The following is a 19740-nucleotide window of genomic DNA, read 5'->3' as shown; positions in this document are numbered from 1 at the left end:
AATATTTGTGTCATTGTGAATTGTTTGTTTTGTCGTATTTTTCTGTTTTAGTTTATTAGTTTTAAATTAGCGCTTCCACACAACACTCTGAACCCCAGTGAAGGTGGAGAGGAGCTTCTTGTATTTGGAAGTGTCAATTCAGATAATTTGAGTCATCCAATTTGACATTGACAGAGGTGAAGAGAAGCTTGTTGTAATGTTAATTCAACATTAGAACAAGAGAAATAGCTGATGTGCTGAAATTGAAGAATTCAGTTGCAAACAACACATTTATGTTGCTCACCAGAGCAAGATTAATTGAAATAATTAAGTTTTTAATTGCCCAATTCCGTCCTATATGAATTAAGAATATGGAGGACACGTTTCTGCAATGTTTTCAAATGTCCTAAGCCCTTTGTAGAGCTGTAGTAACTTTGTAGTCACAAGACATAAATACCAAGTACCCTTAATTACTCTTCCAAATGTCTCAGGTTCGTGACGAGAGATTTTTTAGTGTAATGGGCACACAGTTTGATAGACTAAGTTTAATAATATAGTTGGATGAAAACTTGAAGAAAAAAAATTCTAACAAATTGTATTATCATTCTTGTGTACCAAGTAGTGTGCCAGCCACATCCAAAGGCATCACTATTTGTTACTCGTAAGAATACAAAGTTTACGTGAAAGGAAAAGATTAAACTTATCATTTCATGTTCAACTTAAATGACTTGCACACAAATTATCTAGTTACGCGATTGTGTAAGCGTGCTAAAATGTAATTCACTTTCGGATCAGGTGGGTTGGATGGAAACACAAACTCTTATTAGCCATGTTAAATGGGTCAACGCGATTATGCCCAACTCAAACAAATTTATTTTTTGTCTTCGCAATGAGAAAATTGGTCAAACAAATTCTCATTTAAAATGTAGTTTCTTGTTTGACAAGATATGTAATATATTATATAAAATATAAAGTTTGATATGAATTGCACTCTTAGTATTTATGATTGCATTGGTAAAATTTAATATGTTTTGAATCAAACTAAGGTTTCAACCGCCACCAATGAATTTTTGCTATCTTGAGCTAAGACCACTTTCGCATGCTAATAGTTTTGCCAAATCACGTCCGCGCACTAATTTATCTGTTTAAGAGTCTTTCTAAAAAAATGAGAAAAACGTAATTTGACTGTTTAAACTAACTATAATTGTGTGTGACATAAAAAATTAAAAGTATTTTTGAGTCATAATTAAAAAAGATTTTTGGACAAGGTGCACCTAATCTCATGTAGATACGAAGAGACATTTGTCCCCATTGTGCATGTTGAGCTGGTAACTTGAGTGCAACAAATTTTGCACGAGATCTTAATCTGCTGCTCTCTTTCTTTCGAGCCTAAGCCTACATTGCTTAGTATTGGAACGTTTTCAAGTATAGACTTTGGTTCTTGTCAAATGCTTTTTGAAGAAATACTTAAAACATAAGTGATTATCAACGAAAGTGCTTATCAACGAAAGTGCTTCCTACGTAAACATTTCCAAACGAGGTTTCTTTGGCTACCTACCATCTTTCAGCCTCTTTGAGGCATTTTGAACCAAAGAAACTTGAAAGTGACGCATTCTCAAGATCCCTAATAATTCAACTCAAACTTTTCAGCAATTTAATAAAAACATGTATTTGGGTGTTGACTATTGTGCTATCTTTGTTGCTTACAGTACAAGTTACTCCCAAAATTACAGAGAAATTTCACCAACATTTACTTAACTATCGGCCAATCACGCTGTCGTTACCTTTCAATCAACCCCTTTGATTTCGCTTCTGCAACGACAGTATACAATCTCGGTCGCTTACCTTGATTCCTGCATCTCAGTTTGAGTTTATGAAAGCTAACTATGGGCTGTGAAGCTACCTTCAGCAAATTCTACTGACATTACGGCTTTTCTCTTCTTCATTGTGTCCAGGTTCCGCACTTTCATTCCTCCCACCAAGTCCGCGGCGCTTCCATCAAAACGGCAAGCGTTTTTCATTTGTACAACAGTAGAATTTGCTCACAGCCCAATTTGTTCTCAAAACAGCAACTAAATTGAAAAAACCAACACAACGACGATACTTATTGCACGCGAAGGCTGGAAAATGTGGTGACCAGAGAGAGAGGAGTTGTGTACGTTGAGCTTAATCTTATAGACATATCAGAGTCCTCTGCAGAATTTCCAGACATACATTTCGCATGAGGGCATGCCTTTGTCACCTTAACACAGTAAGTTCATCTCAACAGTGTGAAATTTGCTCGGGAACAAAACAATGACTTGCAATCAGAACCCAAAATGCGTAACTTCCTACCCGAAAATAATGAAAGAAGAACTCTGTACACGAAATTCGTAGCACAAACTATCAAATTTGATTACTTGTTTACGCACCAGCAGCTACAGAAGAAACAGAAATGAATATTTCCAAAAGTAAAACGACTACCCAAATTCGAACAAAAACAATGAAGGGTACATCCGAACAAAAATACAATAAAAGGTACTCATCCAACAACTTTCATATTTTTAATAGAAAAACTCGCATTATTCTCGTCATCGACTTTCTTGGGCTACATTTTTCTCCTGCAAATGGGTTTTTATTTCGAAGGGTTGGTGCGGAAGGACCGGAGTGCACAGGGTGAGAAGCCCTATTGTTGTAGTATCGCTGCCACCACTATAAATCCTGCACTGGATTTTTTTTTTCTTTTTCCTTTTTTTTTGTCGTGAATTAATTGCAACGTGTGTTTTTATTGAGTAAACAAGTTTTGTAGCTAACAGCATATATATCAAAGATTTCAGAGTAGTATCGTTATTACCCTCATTAGATTAAAAGTCAAAGAACCATTAATCATCTGCTTTCTGTCTATTATACGGTTGGAAATGACACGTATGTGAGATACTTACACTCAACCGGAGATATTCCGGTCACCTTAACTCATTTTTCATGTGAATGGGGAGATTGAGATTATTTTCGTTTCATAAAGGAGGAGTTATGTATGCAAGTGCAGATTCAGCATAGTTGAACAAATATCGCTTAGTGTAGATTCGTATAGACTATCATTTTTTTTTCTTTCAGGTGTATTTGCCTTTTAGTTTCAATAAAATTTCACCTTAAACAGTTGATATTTCTTTAACAAAAAAAAGAAGTGTAGATTATTGTAGAATGTTATTTACCAAAAAAACAGTCTTCCGAATTAAACTTATGAAGACTTGCAAATGATGCTTTATCACAGCAACAAAAAATAATAATGCATATACACCTTGGTGCGTCAATCGTTACAAATTTTCTTCTTCTTTAATAACTAATTACCTAAACCACCAATACCGCTCCTCTAAAATTTAATAATAAATAAAAGAAGGGGCATTAAGATCTGCTGAATTTCAAAACCAGAATAGCGTACTTTGGCCCGGTACCTTCGTGCAAAGCTGCTGAACCACCCTTCCTTCGCATTTCTTGGGTCAAAGCCGAAGTGTGCAGATTCGTTTCACACAGAAATTTTTTATATCCATTCCTGGAAGAACGTTATTGTTTTTTTATTTTTAGTAGTCAACTAGAATTTGTACCCACGCAGTGCTGCGGGGTTGAGAATTATATGAAAGATTATGCAACTGCAATATTCATAAACAATGTTCGAGTAAAAAATTGAGTTACAAACGCCAATGCAACCATTGCAATTTACAAACAACCTCATCATGAATGAAACTAATTTACAATCTACTGCTGCAATCAACATATTCACTTTGCAGATTTTTGTAGAACCACTTTGCAGGTTTTGTGGAACCACTTTATTCTAAACATAAATCTTAACATAACTCAACAAAAGGTGTAAAAAAATTGTTAAGAGAGATTGACAAAGCAGACAGAAAAATAGATATTTGTAATGAATTTCAAATCAAACCAGAGATTATATCTACTGAGATTGATACATATGTACCTGTTGAGTTTGATACATGTTTTATACGCTTTTCTGCTGAGTTTGATACATATGTACAACCATATTAGGTGTTCAACGATGGGGCTTACATTCCTATTTACAATTGGATAAATTTATACTTCTATATTGATGCAAGTTATGATTTTAATTTGAATGCCTTCTTCTTCGTTCTGACAATGAAAATATATATATATATATATATATATATATATATTAAGATTGGACATTACAAACTGACGTACACATAATAATAGAATCAGTGTCAATTTCTCCATGTTATAGCCATACCTCGTAACAAATCGTCGGCAAACAAAATCAGTTTAAGTTTTTTGAATTAAAAAAAAAAAAGCCAAAACAAATCGTAATAGCAGACAAATCCTGAAAAGGATAGAAACAAATATTGTCATTTAAATTTTGCATGCTGTTAGTTTCTCAAGTAACCTTTACATATTCATTCAAATTATGCATGTATTGGGGCGCTTTAAGCAGAATGGTAGTGTAGTATTCAGAATTTATTTTCAAATGATCACAAATGAATCTCCCACTATTCTACTTAAAACACCATTATTCTACTCAAAACCAAGTGAAAATTGCGTTGTTTTTATAAGCTAAACGCACAGCAAATAAGCAAGAAAAGTTGGCAAGATTTTGAAGGGGACCAACATTATTTTCCCATCAAACAAAATCAAACCGGAGATGACAAAAGAGTCTTCCCAACTACAGTGATTTGACAATTTTCAAAAAGTTTGGAAATACAAATAATGGCCCACAGATCAAATTATATACTAACAATTCCAGAAGACATTCAGAATGTGACCGCTTAAACTTTGAATGGATGCGAGAAATGCAGGATTGAAGCCAGAATTGAACCTTATATTACCTGATTCAATGCTTGGTTACGCTCATCATTGAAACTTCTGCCACTCTTCGTTCCAACCGCATCAAGCTCGTCAATGAATATAATTGAAGGTGAATGGTTCCTTGCCATATTGAAAAGGTCTCTAATGCGAGCTGCTCCTCTTCCAACAAACATCTGCACAAATTCACTGGGCTAGGAAAACTAAAATGAAATAAGATACTCAAGAACATATAACCATTAACCCACTCCACCGCCTTGACCCCTTTGATCTGCAAAACCAAATAACATTTTTCAACAAAAAGGAACTAAGTTAACGAAGCAAATACAGCATACAAAAACAGAAATTCAATTTAGCTTCATTTAGATTACAGGAAGTCTATTCAAACAACCAAAAGGATATGAATAAAAATACTCAAGACCCAACCTTTTTCAAAGATCACTTGTTCCAGCGTTCAAACCAAAAAACTGAAGACGGTTACTTGAATTAAATGAAAATGAAAATGTAATTAATTTACTCTTAACCATGGTTTTTTTTTAAGAATCAGAAAAACCTAAAAATATCCCAAACAATCCCAAATTTTGGAACTGCTTTAAGCCAACTTACCATGAAGTTACAGCCGCTTAAGAAATTTTCTTCAAATCAGGACGGAACAGGCATTCCTGTACAAGTAATTCATTTAAAGGGTGTTTTAGCAACCATTGTTAGACGATCAATGCAAATGAGGATGTGAGGGATGAGAGAGAGTGACAGTGTTGGGAGATGGGGGAGTGGGTAGAGAAAATATTAAAAAACAAAACCAAACACACCAAATCAGCTTTTCACTTTTTTTTTCTCTCTAACCAATTATTTTTATCATTTTTTATCCTTGTCGGTGGCAGAAATCATGTGATACATTTTTTAATCTTATTTTTTTGTCCAACAATCCATTACTTTATCCTTTTCACTGTACAAAGCAGGTAATACGATCCGAAGCCAAAGCTGAGGAGAGAAGCGAGGCCGGGAAGGACAAAACAGACTTTTTACGGTATAAAATTGTAAACAGTACAGGGACCAAAGCAGAAACCAAGGGTATTTTTGCCCTTTCGCATGATGAACAGTAATATAAATTTTGCCTACAAGAAGATTATTTTCCTTAAATTTCCTCGAAGATGTGGACACAAAAAGCATAATTTTCTTTTGCCTTTTTACGTAATGATCTAATTTGCATTGAGTCGTTGACTTCGTATCGATTATACTATTTTCCTGTGATCCAATTTGTAAATCAATTGAGTTAGTATTTCTGTTTGTTACATTACTTTTAGTCTTAGCCGCTCGATCATCGCTGGCCAGGTGATGTTTTCAAAAGTCATAAGCACTCTGTAGAGTTGTAGTGGCATTGCAGCCACAAGACATAATCAAGTATCCTTAATTACTCTTTTGGATGTCTTAGGTTCGTGTTGACATGAACACAACATAAGGACGATATGATTAATTACTAATACGCATACAAAATTGACATAAAAGAAAAAGATCAAAATTATCATTTCACGTTTGATGTGAATGGATCGCACATGAGTTATCGAGTTACGTGATTATGTAAGCATGTTAAAGTGTGCTTCGTTTCTGAATTAGGTGGGTTGGATGGAAACACAAACCCTTATTAACTATGTTAAATGGGTTGACACGATTATGCCCAACCCAAACAAATTTGTTTTGTTTGAAATATTTCTGTTAATCTTCGGGGCAATAAAATGATAAATTTTATGGCTTCGCCACCGGTCAGTCCTTTTATAAAAAAAAACAAATTCGTTTTGTCATTTTCACTCCTACTCTTTTTGAAAGGGCATCCTCTTCCTATCTTTTTCTCATAACTCATCAAGATCGGAGATCTTGACTATTAACATTTGATCCAACAGATACAAACAAGGATCTACTCTAAAAATTATTACAACTTTAATTGTTGAATTAAATTTTAATGATCCGGATCTATGAACTTGATGAATTAGGGAGAAAGGATCCGTAGAGGATCCCTTTCCACTCTTTCTTCGTACTTTCAACCTAAATTCGATCAAATACAACAAAAGGTACACCGTCGAACAACGTTCATATTTTTAATAGAAAAACGCGCATTATCATCGTCACTGACTCATTGACTTTCTTAGGCCACATTTTTTTCCTTCCTGAGAAAACGCTTCTTTTGATCGAGGCCATTCATCTTCCCATCGTTCGGACCATATTTTCCGGTCAACAATTGTTTCCGTTCGGGTACAATTTTCCAGTAATCGTTGAACTCCTAGCTCCAACAATCGAGTATTGCAGTTCTTACATCAATGGCTGTTTCTTCTTTTTCTTCGGTATCTGACGACCTTCGTTGGAAATATGATGTCTTCGTCAGTTTCACAGGCGAAGACACCGGCAGGGGTTTTGTCAGCCATCTGCTCAGAGCTTTCAAGCAGAAATCAATCAGTACATCCGTGGATGCTGAAGATATTTGCAGAGGCGACTGCCTTTCGGAGGAGCTCCGAAAACGCGTCCAACAGTCGAGGCTTTCGATTGTAGTTTTTTCTAAAGACTACGCTTCTTCCAGGTGGTGCCTCAGAGAACTGGTCCAAATGGTGGAACAAGTGAAGATGACTGGCCAGGTGTTGGTGCCCGTTTTCCATGGAGTAGATCCGTCTGATGTTCGTAGAGCCTGGGGAACTTTTGGGGAAGCTTTTGCAAGATATGACTGCGAAATGGAACAGGAGGAAGTGCGCACTTGGAGGGGAGCTCTAGCTGCTGCAACCGATCATTTTGGCTGGGATATACAAGATTATAGGTAATTTTGATTAAATATTCCACATCTTATTATACGCATAGTATATGTATATGTCCAAACCCTTTATATACCTTCTAGGTCTTACTCAATGATAATTTTTGCAAAAAAATCATATGACTGGTGAATTATAGTGATCACTTTAGTGTTTTTTGGAAGAGCATTAAGGGGGTCGGATTAATCTAATTTGTAGCAAAAATGATTATGAAAGATGTAATATTACAATATAGATGGTTTAGATTGTTGAAAAAAAAATATGTAGTGAATAAGAGATCCCTCAATAGAAAGAGACCGTACAATGTACATACATACATGCGTACACAAATATTTATATGACATTACTACTTGAGGAAATTGTGCAGTACTGTTTTTAAAATTTCACATCTACAGGGATGATGCCGAGCTGATTGAGGAAATCGTACAATGTGTTTTTAACAAATTGATCGGCTGGTCATCGTTTGAGGGTGGTTGGAAATATGATGTTTTTCTCAATTTTAGAGGTGAAGACACTCGCAAGGGTTTTTCCAGCCATCTCTACAAAGCTCTGTATCAAAAACGAATCAACACCTTCATGGATGATGAAGAGCTTAGAAAAGGCAACAGCCTTTCGGAGCTCCTGAAATGTATTAAACAGTCGCGAGTTTCGATTGTTGTTTTTTCTGAAGACTACGCTTCTTCCACATGGTGCTTAAAAGAACTCGTGCAGATCCTCAAATGCATGGATGAACAAAATCAGATAGTGATCCCCGTTTTCTACGAAGTTGATCCATCTCAAGTTTGTAAGCCGGAAGCTTTTACTAAACACGATTGCGATTCTAAGGTGGAGAAGGAAGAGGTGCAGAGCTGGATGTCAGCCCTAACAAGAGCCACCAATTTAACTCTACCTCGCTGGGATTCACGAAACTATGAGTAATTTTTGTTTACTAATTATATTCTTAGTTTCTTTTAACCTATTAAGGGTTTGAGCTTTACGTAACATTTAGTTTAATTTGAGTTGTCAGTATACATTCTCCTACCAATACTGTTTTTCATCTTCCGTAGGGATGATGCCAAGCTTATTGAGGACATTGTACAACATATTTCGAGAGAGCTTTCCCGTTTTACCATACCGCAGATGGGCCATGTTTGATAACGATTCTGTTGAGATGAGGATGATTCTGATGAGATACAAGCCTGGTTGCAGATCAATCCAAGCTAAATCAATGTGTTCTTTCAATTTCAGTTTAAACTTCGTTCAAAAAAAAAAAATCGGTTTAAACTAGTAAGTGAGCCCGCATGATGCCGTGGGTTTTAAGAATGTGTTAAACATGTGGAATATATTAAAATCTATTTACATCATTATCAAAATATATTTACATTAGTATCAAAATTTATTTACCTCTTTATGTTCAATAAGAAATAAAAGATTGATGTGGTAGTATATATTACACAATTCATATGGATAACATTCATATCAAAATCTTAAGTTCAAGCCACTTAGTACTACTATAGTGGTATTCCTCTTCACTTGTAAGTGAGAGGATTTAGGTTCGATTCTCGTTAAAGACGAGTTTGAACCACATTATTGCTGACCCATTATGAGGCTAAACCCACCCCTCCCCCTTAATATAAATAATATCGTTTGTTTAAAATAAATAAAAAAAAAATCTTAAGTTGAAGAATTTGGAATATGTAAAGTCCCTGTGGGCGATTACAGCTCTTCTTCTTCCCTTATCCTCATGCTCTGTCCCCATGTTGAGTCCCACAATTTGAAGCTCGCAAAATATATTAAAATCCATTTACATTCATATCAAACTCTAATTTTTTTTAAATTAAAAATTTTAGATTTTAATTCAAGAATTAGAGATGGTCTTATGCATGAGAGAGAGGGCTAGAATTGGTTGCAAGAAGAAACACCTCTTATGTATCTGCTTGTCCATAAAATTATCTAAAAAATAAGATAGATATCTAAGAAGCACAGGAATAGTATCTATCTATGAAAAAATCACTTCAAACATGTCTTAAATAAGATAGATATCTCAGAAACACCTCTTATATCTACTTGTTCAGAAAAGCGATTATGACTCTCCCAATGTCGCTTCAAAAAATGTCCTAATTAAATTGTGTAACTTTTCTTCGCACATTCTTGGACCTCCAAAGTTGGAATATTAGCACAAACTGAAGTTATGTTGAAACTATATATTAACAAAACTTTCTTTGTCCATTAAAAGAGGATGAAAAGACTCATTAGTTTTATATCACAAAAAAAATTATGTATAATAATGTAATTTCACAAAACCCAATTTTTCTATTTTTATTTAGGGGTCTTTTGATATGGGTCCAATTTTATAAGCCTGTTTTGAATGAAATCCACTTATATTACATAAGCATAAGTGGAGGCTAGTAAGTACAACAATCATCCATGTCATCAATTAAAATGCACATAATTTACCAACAAAATTACAACAATTGCCATTAGACCCCTTTATCATGTCTCTTGCAGATTAATCTCTTTGTTTATTCAAAAACCTTATCCTCCCATCTTTCAAATTGGTTTGCGTCTGTGTCCAGCGGAAACCTTGTTTTGAATCCTAAATCTGTATGAAGCTATGAAAACTATAAAATTTCTCCCAGTATATGATGAAAACATAATAGGCGAAGATCTGGTTCTGACTTCCCGGTATACCTGGATAACAAGTATTGTAACTTCTCCAATCCATCCGAATTCATTGTCTGCTAGATAAGTTTGGGTGTTATGTGAACTGAGATATGCTTTGTCGTATCTGTTTTTTAATTTCAATTTCAATTGAAAAGGGATATTCTTCATGTTTCCCTTTATTGATTGCACAATAAGATTTGTTTGTAATCTCAGATAATGTTATTTTGTCATTATCTGGACATAGTTCGTAAATGTACTTTCTAATTGTATAAGGATAGGTACTTACAAATTGTTGATAAAAAATGGTTGTCGGTAATTTTCCTACATGTTAGGTAGTTTAAAGACATCAAAATCTATAGGTATACCTGTAGAACAGGTATTGTAACTTCTCAGAAGATTTCAGTTTCATATATGGTCATATGGTTTTGTTTTTCTAATATTTTGGTTTTTGTGATTTGGGCTTTGTTTTTGCAGTGTTCGTTACCTGGATAACAGGTATTACACATGTATAAACACATGTAATTTGTATAGAAAGTTATAGAAAGTTAAAAGTGATTAAGCCTTCCTTAAAAATAGATTGATAAAAAATTCAAATTCAAAAATTGTTATCAAGAAAGCTGGGAGAAAGATGAAAGACCACTGAACAATGAATTTGAATTTTGATAAAAATTTAAAACGTGAGAAATATATGGAGAACGTGCAAAATCTATATGAGGGTAAAATAGTAATAACAATGCAAAAAAATCAACCTAATCAGAAAAATTGCTGACATGGAATCCTAGTCATTGGAGCTAAGTCAAAAGTAACTAAAAATTGGATTAATCCTAATGTTGGGCTATAAAATTGGACGGACCTATTTCAAGTTTCTCATTTTATTTAACCCTCACCTACATATGATTTTTACATATATATAATATTAAAAAAAAAACTTCTCTTCCCACTCCCACTCTCATGTTATCACTCTCCATCTCTCCTTCCCATTTTAAAAACAAAAACAAAAAATATTTAGACACACGAAATGTGTTGACATATGTTAGTCCAATCCCGAAAGAAGATGGTGATAACAAATAAAGCCATTTGTAATTTTTTTCGTCATTTTGCAAATTAAAAAATTATAAAAAGAAAAAAATAATAACGTGCTATTTCGTTGCCATTGAATTTCCCGATACATTACTAGAAGAAGACATGAGAACACACATAAAGCATTTCTTTTTCGTTTTTTGTTTAGATGTTAGATTTAGTCATTAAACGGGATGGAACTTATGTCTTCAACTTCTTTCCTTCGTGGTAGTAAAATGTCACTTGAAGGTTTATTTTTTGGGAAAAGGATCTCGAGGATCTCGCAAGATCTTTTTTTTAGGGATCCTAGGAATTGTATAATTTTATCCGTTTATCGTATATTGTGCAGTCAGAAATCATTTCAAAATTTAAAATTTAAAATTAAATATGAATAGTATCTAATAAAAATTAAATGTACGATATATGATGACCGAATGAGATCACAAAATCTCTATGATCTCTAGAAAAATAATCTGACGAGAATCGTTTTCCTATTTTTTGTACCAAAATTCAAAGATGCTTTATTTTTTAAGTATATTGTTTGGCCTGGCCTGACTTGGATTTTATTGATATTTCATGTCCACACCTACACGCTTTTGACCGAGACCAGTCATCTTCCTATCGATCGGACCAATATCCAGCGGTCCTTTTATAGGGTTACTAATCAATCCAGTATTTCAGTTGTTATATCAGTTGGCAAGAATCGATATTGTGCTTGTTAATGGCTGCTTCTTCTGTGTCATCCGGTGGTCGATATGATGTGTTCATCAATTTTAGACGCGAAGACACTCGCAAGATCTTTATCGGCCATCTTTACAAAGCGCTGGTTCAGAAATCAATATACACCTTCATTGATGGTGACGATCTGGAGCTCCCGACAACTATCCAAGAGTCAAGGCTCTCGATTGTAGTTTTTTCTAAAAACTATGCTTCTTCCACGCGGTGCTTAAAACAACTTGTACATATCCTAGATCGTGTGGATACAAAGAAGCATATAGTGGTGCCCATTTTCTATCAAATAGATCCGTCTGATCTTCGTAAACTCGCTGGAAGTTTTGCGAAAGCTTTTGCACAACATGATCACGACCCTAACGCCAACATCGATGAGGTGCAAAGCTGGAGGTCCGCTCTAACTAAAGCCGCCAATTTTTCCGGTTGGGCTTCACGAGATTATAGGTAATTTTATTTAGCTACTTTCTTTCTTTGAGCTTTTCATAGCATTTGATCTGTTAAATCGGTATCACAATATTTTGTGTACGTGTTTTACTGGAATATATATGGCATTACGGCTTAAGGAAATTGTGCAATACTGTTTTTCAAATTCCACAGGGATGAAGCCAAGTTTATTGAGGGAGTTGTGCAAGATATTTTTAATCAATTGCTCCAATTCAGCAAAGTTTACGTCAGTTTTAGAGGTGGAGACACTCGCAAGGGTTTTGCCGCCCATCTCTCCAAAGCTCTGCATCAGAATGTACTCAGCACCTTTAGAGATGTTTCAGCGGACATTAAAGGCGATGAATTCAGCAGTCTTTTCAAAGTTATTCAACAGTCAAAGATTTCGATTGTAATTTTTTCCGAAAGCTATGCTCATTCCCGTTGGTGCTTAGACGAGTTGGTCGCAATCCTGGAATGTGCGGACACAAACAATCAGATAGTGTTTCCCGTTTTCTATGGAGTAGATCCATCTCATGTTCGTCGAGCCACCGGGCCCTTTGGGGAAGCTTTTGCTCGACACGAGGAAGTTTTCAGGTACAATATGGAAGGGGTGACGCTTTGGCGCTCCGCTCTAACTAGAGCCACCGGGCCCTTTGGGGAAGCTTTGGCTGGACACGAGGAAGTTTTCAGGGACAATATGGAAAGGGTGACGCTTTGGCGCTCCGCTGTAACTAGAGCCGCCAATTATGCTGGATTTGTACGCAATAATTTCAAGTAATTTTTCTTTACAAAATCTTAATATTTTTAGGTTCTAATTTTGACCTTTTCAATCTAAGCATACTATTATTCATATTGCACAGGGATGATGCCGAGCTTATTGAGGCCATTGTACAACATACTTGGAGAGCCTGCCGTGGCTTCGAACGGATCTTGAATTGAGAGCTTGAATGAGACTGTAATCAAATACCAGAGCTTTTCACCGAGTATAAATTACATGGATGAACAAGAACAGTTTTGGAAATAGTTTCAACTTTCAACACCAAAGCATAATTACGTTGAGGGATATATTGTGGGTTTTATTGCTTTTGAATAAACAAATTTCTGTAAAACAGTAGAAAGTGTCAATTAGGTGCTGTTATTGAGGACATTCATCGACTGGCTAGGCCATTCACTAGAATATCCCCGAAAGCATGTATTTAGGGAGGCGAACTTCCTACTGTGGACAGATCTTATTTCTATGATCGTACTATTACGATTGTTTTGGCGCGTAATGCTTGTATCTTTGATTGTATGAGTGTGGATGCGGTAGGGAATTTAGTTTGTAACTGGTTGTGTGGTTGTGCTCCTTTCTTTCTGTGTAAAATTTCTCTCTTGAAATAAGGTGTCTTCTATGGCGAAGATGTCCTCTAGAGTCTTGCCGCCCAGTTTTAACCCACATAATTTTGTTCATCTTAGCATGAAATATAGTGACATTGAACAACTTTCTGCCTTTTTGTTTCACTTTACCCTCATATAAGCTTCAAAGATACGTAGGAACGCTTTTGACGCCGACAATAAAAGGTTCCTACTTCTGCTGTGAAAAATTATTGTCACTCCGGCCTGAAATTCTTGGTTTAAGTGACTGTTGGAGGTATCGGATTGTATTAGCATATATCTTCCTTGAAAATATTAAAATTTTGCAGAAACCTTTTTGAGAGCTTACCTGCGACAATGAATTGACTTCTTTGTTTAACAACTCTCAAATTGGAAGCTTGCAAGGGACTGAAATCAATACCAGAGCTTTCATCAAGTATAACTTCAAAGGTTCTCAACCGGTGGATATACAGGAATGCAGCGATGCTTTTGAAAGAAGGTACAATGCAGAGAGATTTCATTACATTTTATATAAATACGATGTTATTCAACACTTATGTTTTAAAACAGAAGGATAACTTCTAATTCCTGTATCAATCTATTTTTCAAATTTATTCAAATTTGCCGGCTTGGTGGATGCTTCAGCTCTGATATCTGTCAGTGGTTCATAAGCTTTGTCTGATGGAGGCAATGTGTTCTCTATAGACTATGGTGTTTAGCGGTAGCAAGTCAACAAGCACTGATCCCAGCTCCTTGAACTTGGAGGAAACTTTGGATCCACGCTTTGTTTCTGGGGATATTGTGATTTATGACAGTGAATAATCCTAACGTGCAGAAGGGACAGGTGGTGAAAGATGGAGGAGGAAGAGGAGGACGAGTAGGTATGATTTTGCCAAACACAGCTGCATCGCTTAAGAATGCAGAGTTTCATTTCTATATATGCCAATTGTGAGGAAATGCAAAACCGAAGCATGTTGCAGCCCCAAACATCATCATGAAAACTCTGAAGTGGAACTTCGTGTTCTTGGCAAAATCACACGTAAGAATTGCCAATCAAGTTGCAATAACCTATGGAAGTGACGCAGGACGAAGCAAGAGAGATACAAACGTAAGCCCTCGAAAAATACAATTTTTGGAGTCCACCAGATTTTGGTTGAAAACCCAAGGGTTGTTTTGTTTAATTTATTAACTTGATGCTTACAAATGAACAGCCAAATGGCTTAAATAAATATAGTACATCTGTTGGGACAACTCAAAGGACTAATGGCATATATAAATTGAACAACAACAAAAAGTATGAATTTTTATTATAAACTTAAAATTGCATTTTGGAGGCTGAAACAATTCCAAATGGTCAAAATTCATGAGTTTGACTCGTGATGTCGTTCTTTTTCCTAAAAGGTATTAAGGGTCCAATTCGGAGCTTGGATGCCAAATTGACAAATTCACACTGCATCCTTTTGTCTTTTAACAATTCATCTCCTCCTTGATTCGTTCAGCCATTTGTTCTACGTCAGAAATGTTCATGTTAACATGTCACGTTTGAAATCTTGAGCTCTAGAAAAGAGGAGAAATTTACCATTGGATGGTAAGTGCCCACGGGCTTTGGGCCTTACATGTTTCCAAATGACACCAGTGCGCACTTTAGGCCATTCAACCAAGCCCAATCTGAATCGCTTTGACCGACAATGGAGGGAGGGAGTGAGGGAGGGCGTTGACCTGCAATCTCAGCATCCCTCCAATTCAAACAATTACTGAAGACCAGGTATTTCACTTTCGTCGGATGTTAATGGTGGCTCCCAGAGTGGAATTAAGGTTGTGCTATCAAAATCCCTGGGAAACGGGTCCGGTCTTCATTGGTATTTGCTTTTTGCTCACCCACTACGTTTTTTTTCTTTTTAGCTCTTCGCTGCTTCTTCTTGTTCTTCTTCTTCATCCGATAGTAGTGGGAAATATGATGTATTCCTGAATTTTAGAGGGGAAGACACTCGCAAGATCTTCATCGGCCATCTCTACAAAGCTCTGAATCAGAAAGCAATCAACACCTTCTTTGATGGCGAAGAGCTTCGAAAAGGCAACGACCTTTCTGAGCTCCTTACAGCTATTGCCGACTCGAGGCTATCGATTGTAGTTTTTTCCGAAAACTACGCTTCTTCAACGTGGTGCTTGAAAGAACTCGTCCAGATACTGGAATGCATGGATACACAAAAGCAGATAGTGGTGCCTGTTTTCTACGAAGTGGATCCATCCGATATTCGTAAACTCGAGGGAAGTTTTGCAGAAGCTTTTGCTAAACATGAAAGCTATTCTAACGTTGATGTGAAGGAGGTCCAGAGCTGGAGGTCCGCTCTTGCTAGAGCCACCGATTTATCCGGTTGGGATTCAAAAAATTATAAGTAAGTTTAATTTGTTCGCATGCACTTGCTATTAATGATAATGAAAAGGCTACGAAGGAAAAAAGTTTTCATTGTTCTTGATGACGTTGACAAATTATCCCAAATCGAAGCCTTACTTGGAAAGCAGCATTCATTTGGTGGTGGAAGTCGGGTCATTATAACAACAAGAGATAAGCAGTTACTAAGTGGAGCTGTTGTGGTATATAAGCCCAAGAACCTAAGTGAGCCAGAAGCTCTTGAACTCTTCAGGCCGTATGCCTTCAAAACAAACCAACCCACAAGAGATTATGATCGTCTCGCAAGGCTTGCCATACAGCATGCTCATGGTTTGCCTTTAGCACTTAAAATCTTGGGCTCCTTGCTTGATAACAGAAGTGCACGGGAGTGGGAAGATGTGTGGAGTAAAACAAAGAAAACCCAGCTCATGGGAATTCAGGATGTTCTTAGAAGGAGCTTTGATGGGCTAGATGATTCAGAGAAGGACATATTTCTAGATATTGCTTGTTTCTTTAAAGGGATGGAGAAAGACTATGTAACAAAAATTCTTGATAGCTGTGGCTTTTATCCCCATAGTGGATTAGGAGTACTAGTTAACAGAACTCTCATCAATCTCAAATTATGATACTCTTGAGATGCATGATTTACTACAAGAAATGGGATGGGAAATAGTCTGCCAAGAATCCAATAAAGAGTCTGGAAGAAGAAGTAGGCTATGGATTTATGAAGATGTTCATCGTGCATTAACTCAAAATACAATGAGATATATTCATTACCTCTTTCTTTTAAGCATGTAATATTGAGTAGAAAACTGAAGTATGACAAAAATCAAATTCTGGATATTTTCACTTACTGAATTTCCACTGTTTGGTTATCCCAGGCTACAGAAGCAGTTGAAGGCATAATCCTCAACTTGGCCAACTCAAAAGAGATACTTTGAAGCTGAAGCTTTAGTTAGAATGACAAAACTAAGACTTATCAAAATCCACTGTACCCGATCCATGGTAAACGCATCATGGGAGGATCGATCCCATCCAAATGGTGACTGTAAACAACACATGAGTGGGGATTTAAAATTTCTCTCTCATGAGTTGAGGTGTCTACTCTGGCATGGGTGCCCCCTAAAGTCCTTGCCATCCAATTTCCACCCAAAGAATCTTATTGATCTTGAAATGCCGTATAGTCAGATTGAACAACTTTGGGAAGGAAACAAGGTACAATATTCATTTTTCATATGTTTATTTTGAATGGTTAAGTTGTCAGATGCCTTATTATTTATTGGATGTCTTCTTGGTTGTTGTTACAGCATCTGGAAAGGTTGGAATTCATCGGTTTAAGTCATTCTCAATACCTCAACAAAACCCCCGACATCACTGAAGCAAAAAATCTTGAGATTCTAAATCTTGAAGGTTGTACAAGTTTAACTGAAGTTCACCCATCGATTTCAGATCTTGAGCACCTTGTTTTTTTGAGTCTTAAAGGATGCAAAGAACTTAAGATTCTTTCAAGCAGAATTCACATGAAATCTCTTAAAACCCTTGTTCTTTCTGGCTGCTCAAATTTTGTTAAGTTTCCAGAGATTTCAGGAAGTATGCAGGAGCTAGCAGAGCTTTATCTTTATCGGACTGCAATTGAAGAACTTCCCTCATCGATTAGCATTCTTACGGGGCTTGTTACTTTGAACCTAAATTGTTGCAGAGAACTTAAGAGTCTTCCAAACAGCATTTGTCAACTCAAGTCCCTTAGATATCTTACTCTATCTGGCTGTCCAAGGCTTAAGGAGTTTCCAGAAATTGAAGAAGATATGGAAGGATTAAAAGAGCTTCATTTGGATGGAACATCTTTCACATGGATTTTCCCATCAATTGAGCGGCTTCGAGGGCTTGTGATATTAAATTTGAAAAACAGCAAAAGCATTGTCTGTCTTCCAGACAGTATCTGTAATTTGGCATACATTACCTGTCTCACTGTCTCTGGGTGCTCAAGACTTTCTCACTTGCCTGAGGGCTTAGGAAATGTGGGATCCTTGAGGGACGTTGACGTAGAGGGAAGTGGTATAGAACGACCATTCTCTATGTCAAGTTCAATCATGCCTGCAACGTTATCTGGTAAATGGATGGCAAAGAAGCCCCCATTTGTGTCATTGTCACCAAAACCACCGGCTCATAGACACTATGAAAACCTTGTGTTTCTTGATTTAAGTGACCGCAAACTGTTGGAGTTACCGGATTATGTTACGAATCTAATTCATTTGATAACATTAGTGCTGTGCAGAAACAATTTTGAGAGCTTAACTGCAACTATGGATCGACTTCATCGTTTAACAAATTTCAATGTGGAAGCTTGCAGGAGACTAATATCAATACCACAGCTTTCATCAAATATTAGATAGATGCACATGATTGCACAGCTTCGGAAACAGTTTCAACACCAAAGCCTCATTCTATGAATCTTTACCTCATATTTTCTAATTGCCTCCGGCTGGTACCAAAAAATCCATTCAGGGATATTGTGGAAACTCATTGTCATGATTAGGTCTCGCTCTCTCTCTCTCTCTCATACACACACACTCACACTCACACTCACACTCGCGTGCACACACACTCGGAGGCAATGATACCAGTACATACACAAACACGTGAAAACACAAAAGTAAACCCAATTAAGTGAGCTTTTATTCTTGCAGGGGCCTCTTTCTTTTAATAAAAATAAATTTTTTAACAAACGATATTATCAGCGCTAAGATGCATGGTGAGTTTAACCTCACAATGAGTTAGTAATAATATGGTTCAAATTCATCTTTAACGAGAATTGAAACTAAGAATTACACTCGGAGGCAATGATACCAGTACATACACAAATCCGTGAAAACACAAAAGTAAACCCCATTAAGTGAGCTTTCATTGTTGCAGGGGCCTCTTTCCCTTAATAAAAATATTTTATTTTAACAAATGATATTATCAGCACTAAGATAAATGGTGGGGTTAGGCTCACAATAAGCTAGTAATAATGTGGTTTAAATTCACCTTTAGCGAGAATTGAAACTAAGAATTATAAGTAAAAAGAAATACCACTACATTGTAATATTAAGTTGCAACAATAAAGATAAATTATTATTAATATTTTTTTTTATGCCCAAACTTAGTAGAAAGAAACTCGTTGTCGTTGACTCATTGATTTCCCCACCATTTTACAGAGTTCTTTCTCTTTCATTCTTTTTTTTTTTGGGATAGTGCTAGGAAACCACCTGGTAAAAAGAAAATCATTTTCGTTGACTCATTGACTTCCCGATCATTTTACGGAGTTTTTTTTCTTTCAAAATTTTTAGAATTATATTTTTTTGAATAATGTTAAGAAAAGTAAAATTTTAAATTAACTTTATAAACTAAAGGTTGTACAGGGTTATATGGGGTTGACGCATCCAGTTCAGCTCTGAAAAACCTTGTTATATTGAATCTAGGAGACTGTCGAGAACTCAAGAGCCTGCCAAGCAGCATTCATATGGGATCCCTTCAAACCCTTAATCTTTCTGGTTGCTCAAACCTTGAGAAGTTTCC

The 19740-nt window shown here is 36.1% G+C and overlaps 1 protein-coding gene, 1 long non-coding RNA gene and 2 pseudogenes across 2 annotated transcripts; 3 read left to right on the top strand and 1 right to left on the bottom strand.

Moving 5' to 3' along the window:
* Positions 1-2722: 2722 nt before the first annotated feature.
* On the bottom strand, positions 2723-5591 carry LOC108866268. The gene is made up of 3 exons (XR_007260578.1): positions 5395-5591; positions 4812-5059; positions 2723-3508 (listed from the first exon to the last, which is right to left on the bottom strand). It is a non-coding gene; the product is annotated as an uncharacterized LOC108866268 (long non-coding RNA).
* Positions 5592-6870: 1279 nt separating this feature from the next.
* Positions 6871-18575, top strand: LOC103940270 (annotated as a pseudogene).
* LOC103940271 (disease resistance protein TAO1) lies at positions 11894-13833 on the top strand. The gene is made up of 3 exons (XM_009350360.3): positions 11894-12458; positions 12612-13211; positions 13298-13833. The coding sequence occupies exons 1-3, from the start codon at positions 12004-12006 to the stop codon at positions 13374-13376; spliced, it is 1134 nt and encodes a 377-aa protein (XP_009348635.2). The 5' UTR covers positions 11894-12003; the 3' UTR covers positions 13377-13833.
* On the top strand, positions 14741-17120 carry LOC125480167 (annotated as a pseudogene).
* Positions 18576-19740: the final 1165 nt, after the last annotated feature.

Source organism: the organism of the source record quoted next, unplaced genomic scaffold (assembly GCF_019419815.1).
Source record: "Pyrus x bretschneideri cultivar Hongxiangsu unplaced genomic scaffold, Pyrus_bretschneideri_v1 Contig32, whole genome shotgun sequence".
Classification (NCBI taxonomy): Eukaryota; Viridiplantae; Streptophyta; class Magnoliopsida; order Rosales; family Rosaceae; genus Pyrus; species Pyrus x bretschneideri.
This window is presented reverse-complemented; position numbering and strand designations above follow the sequence as displayed.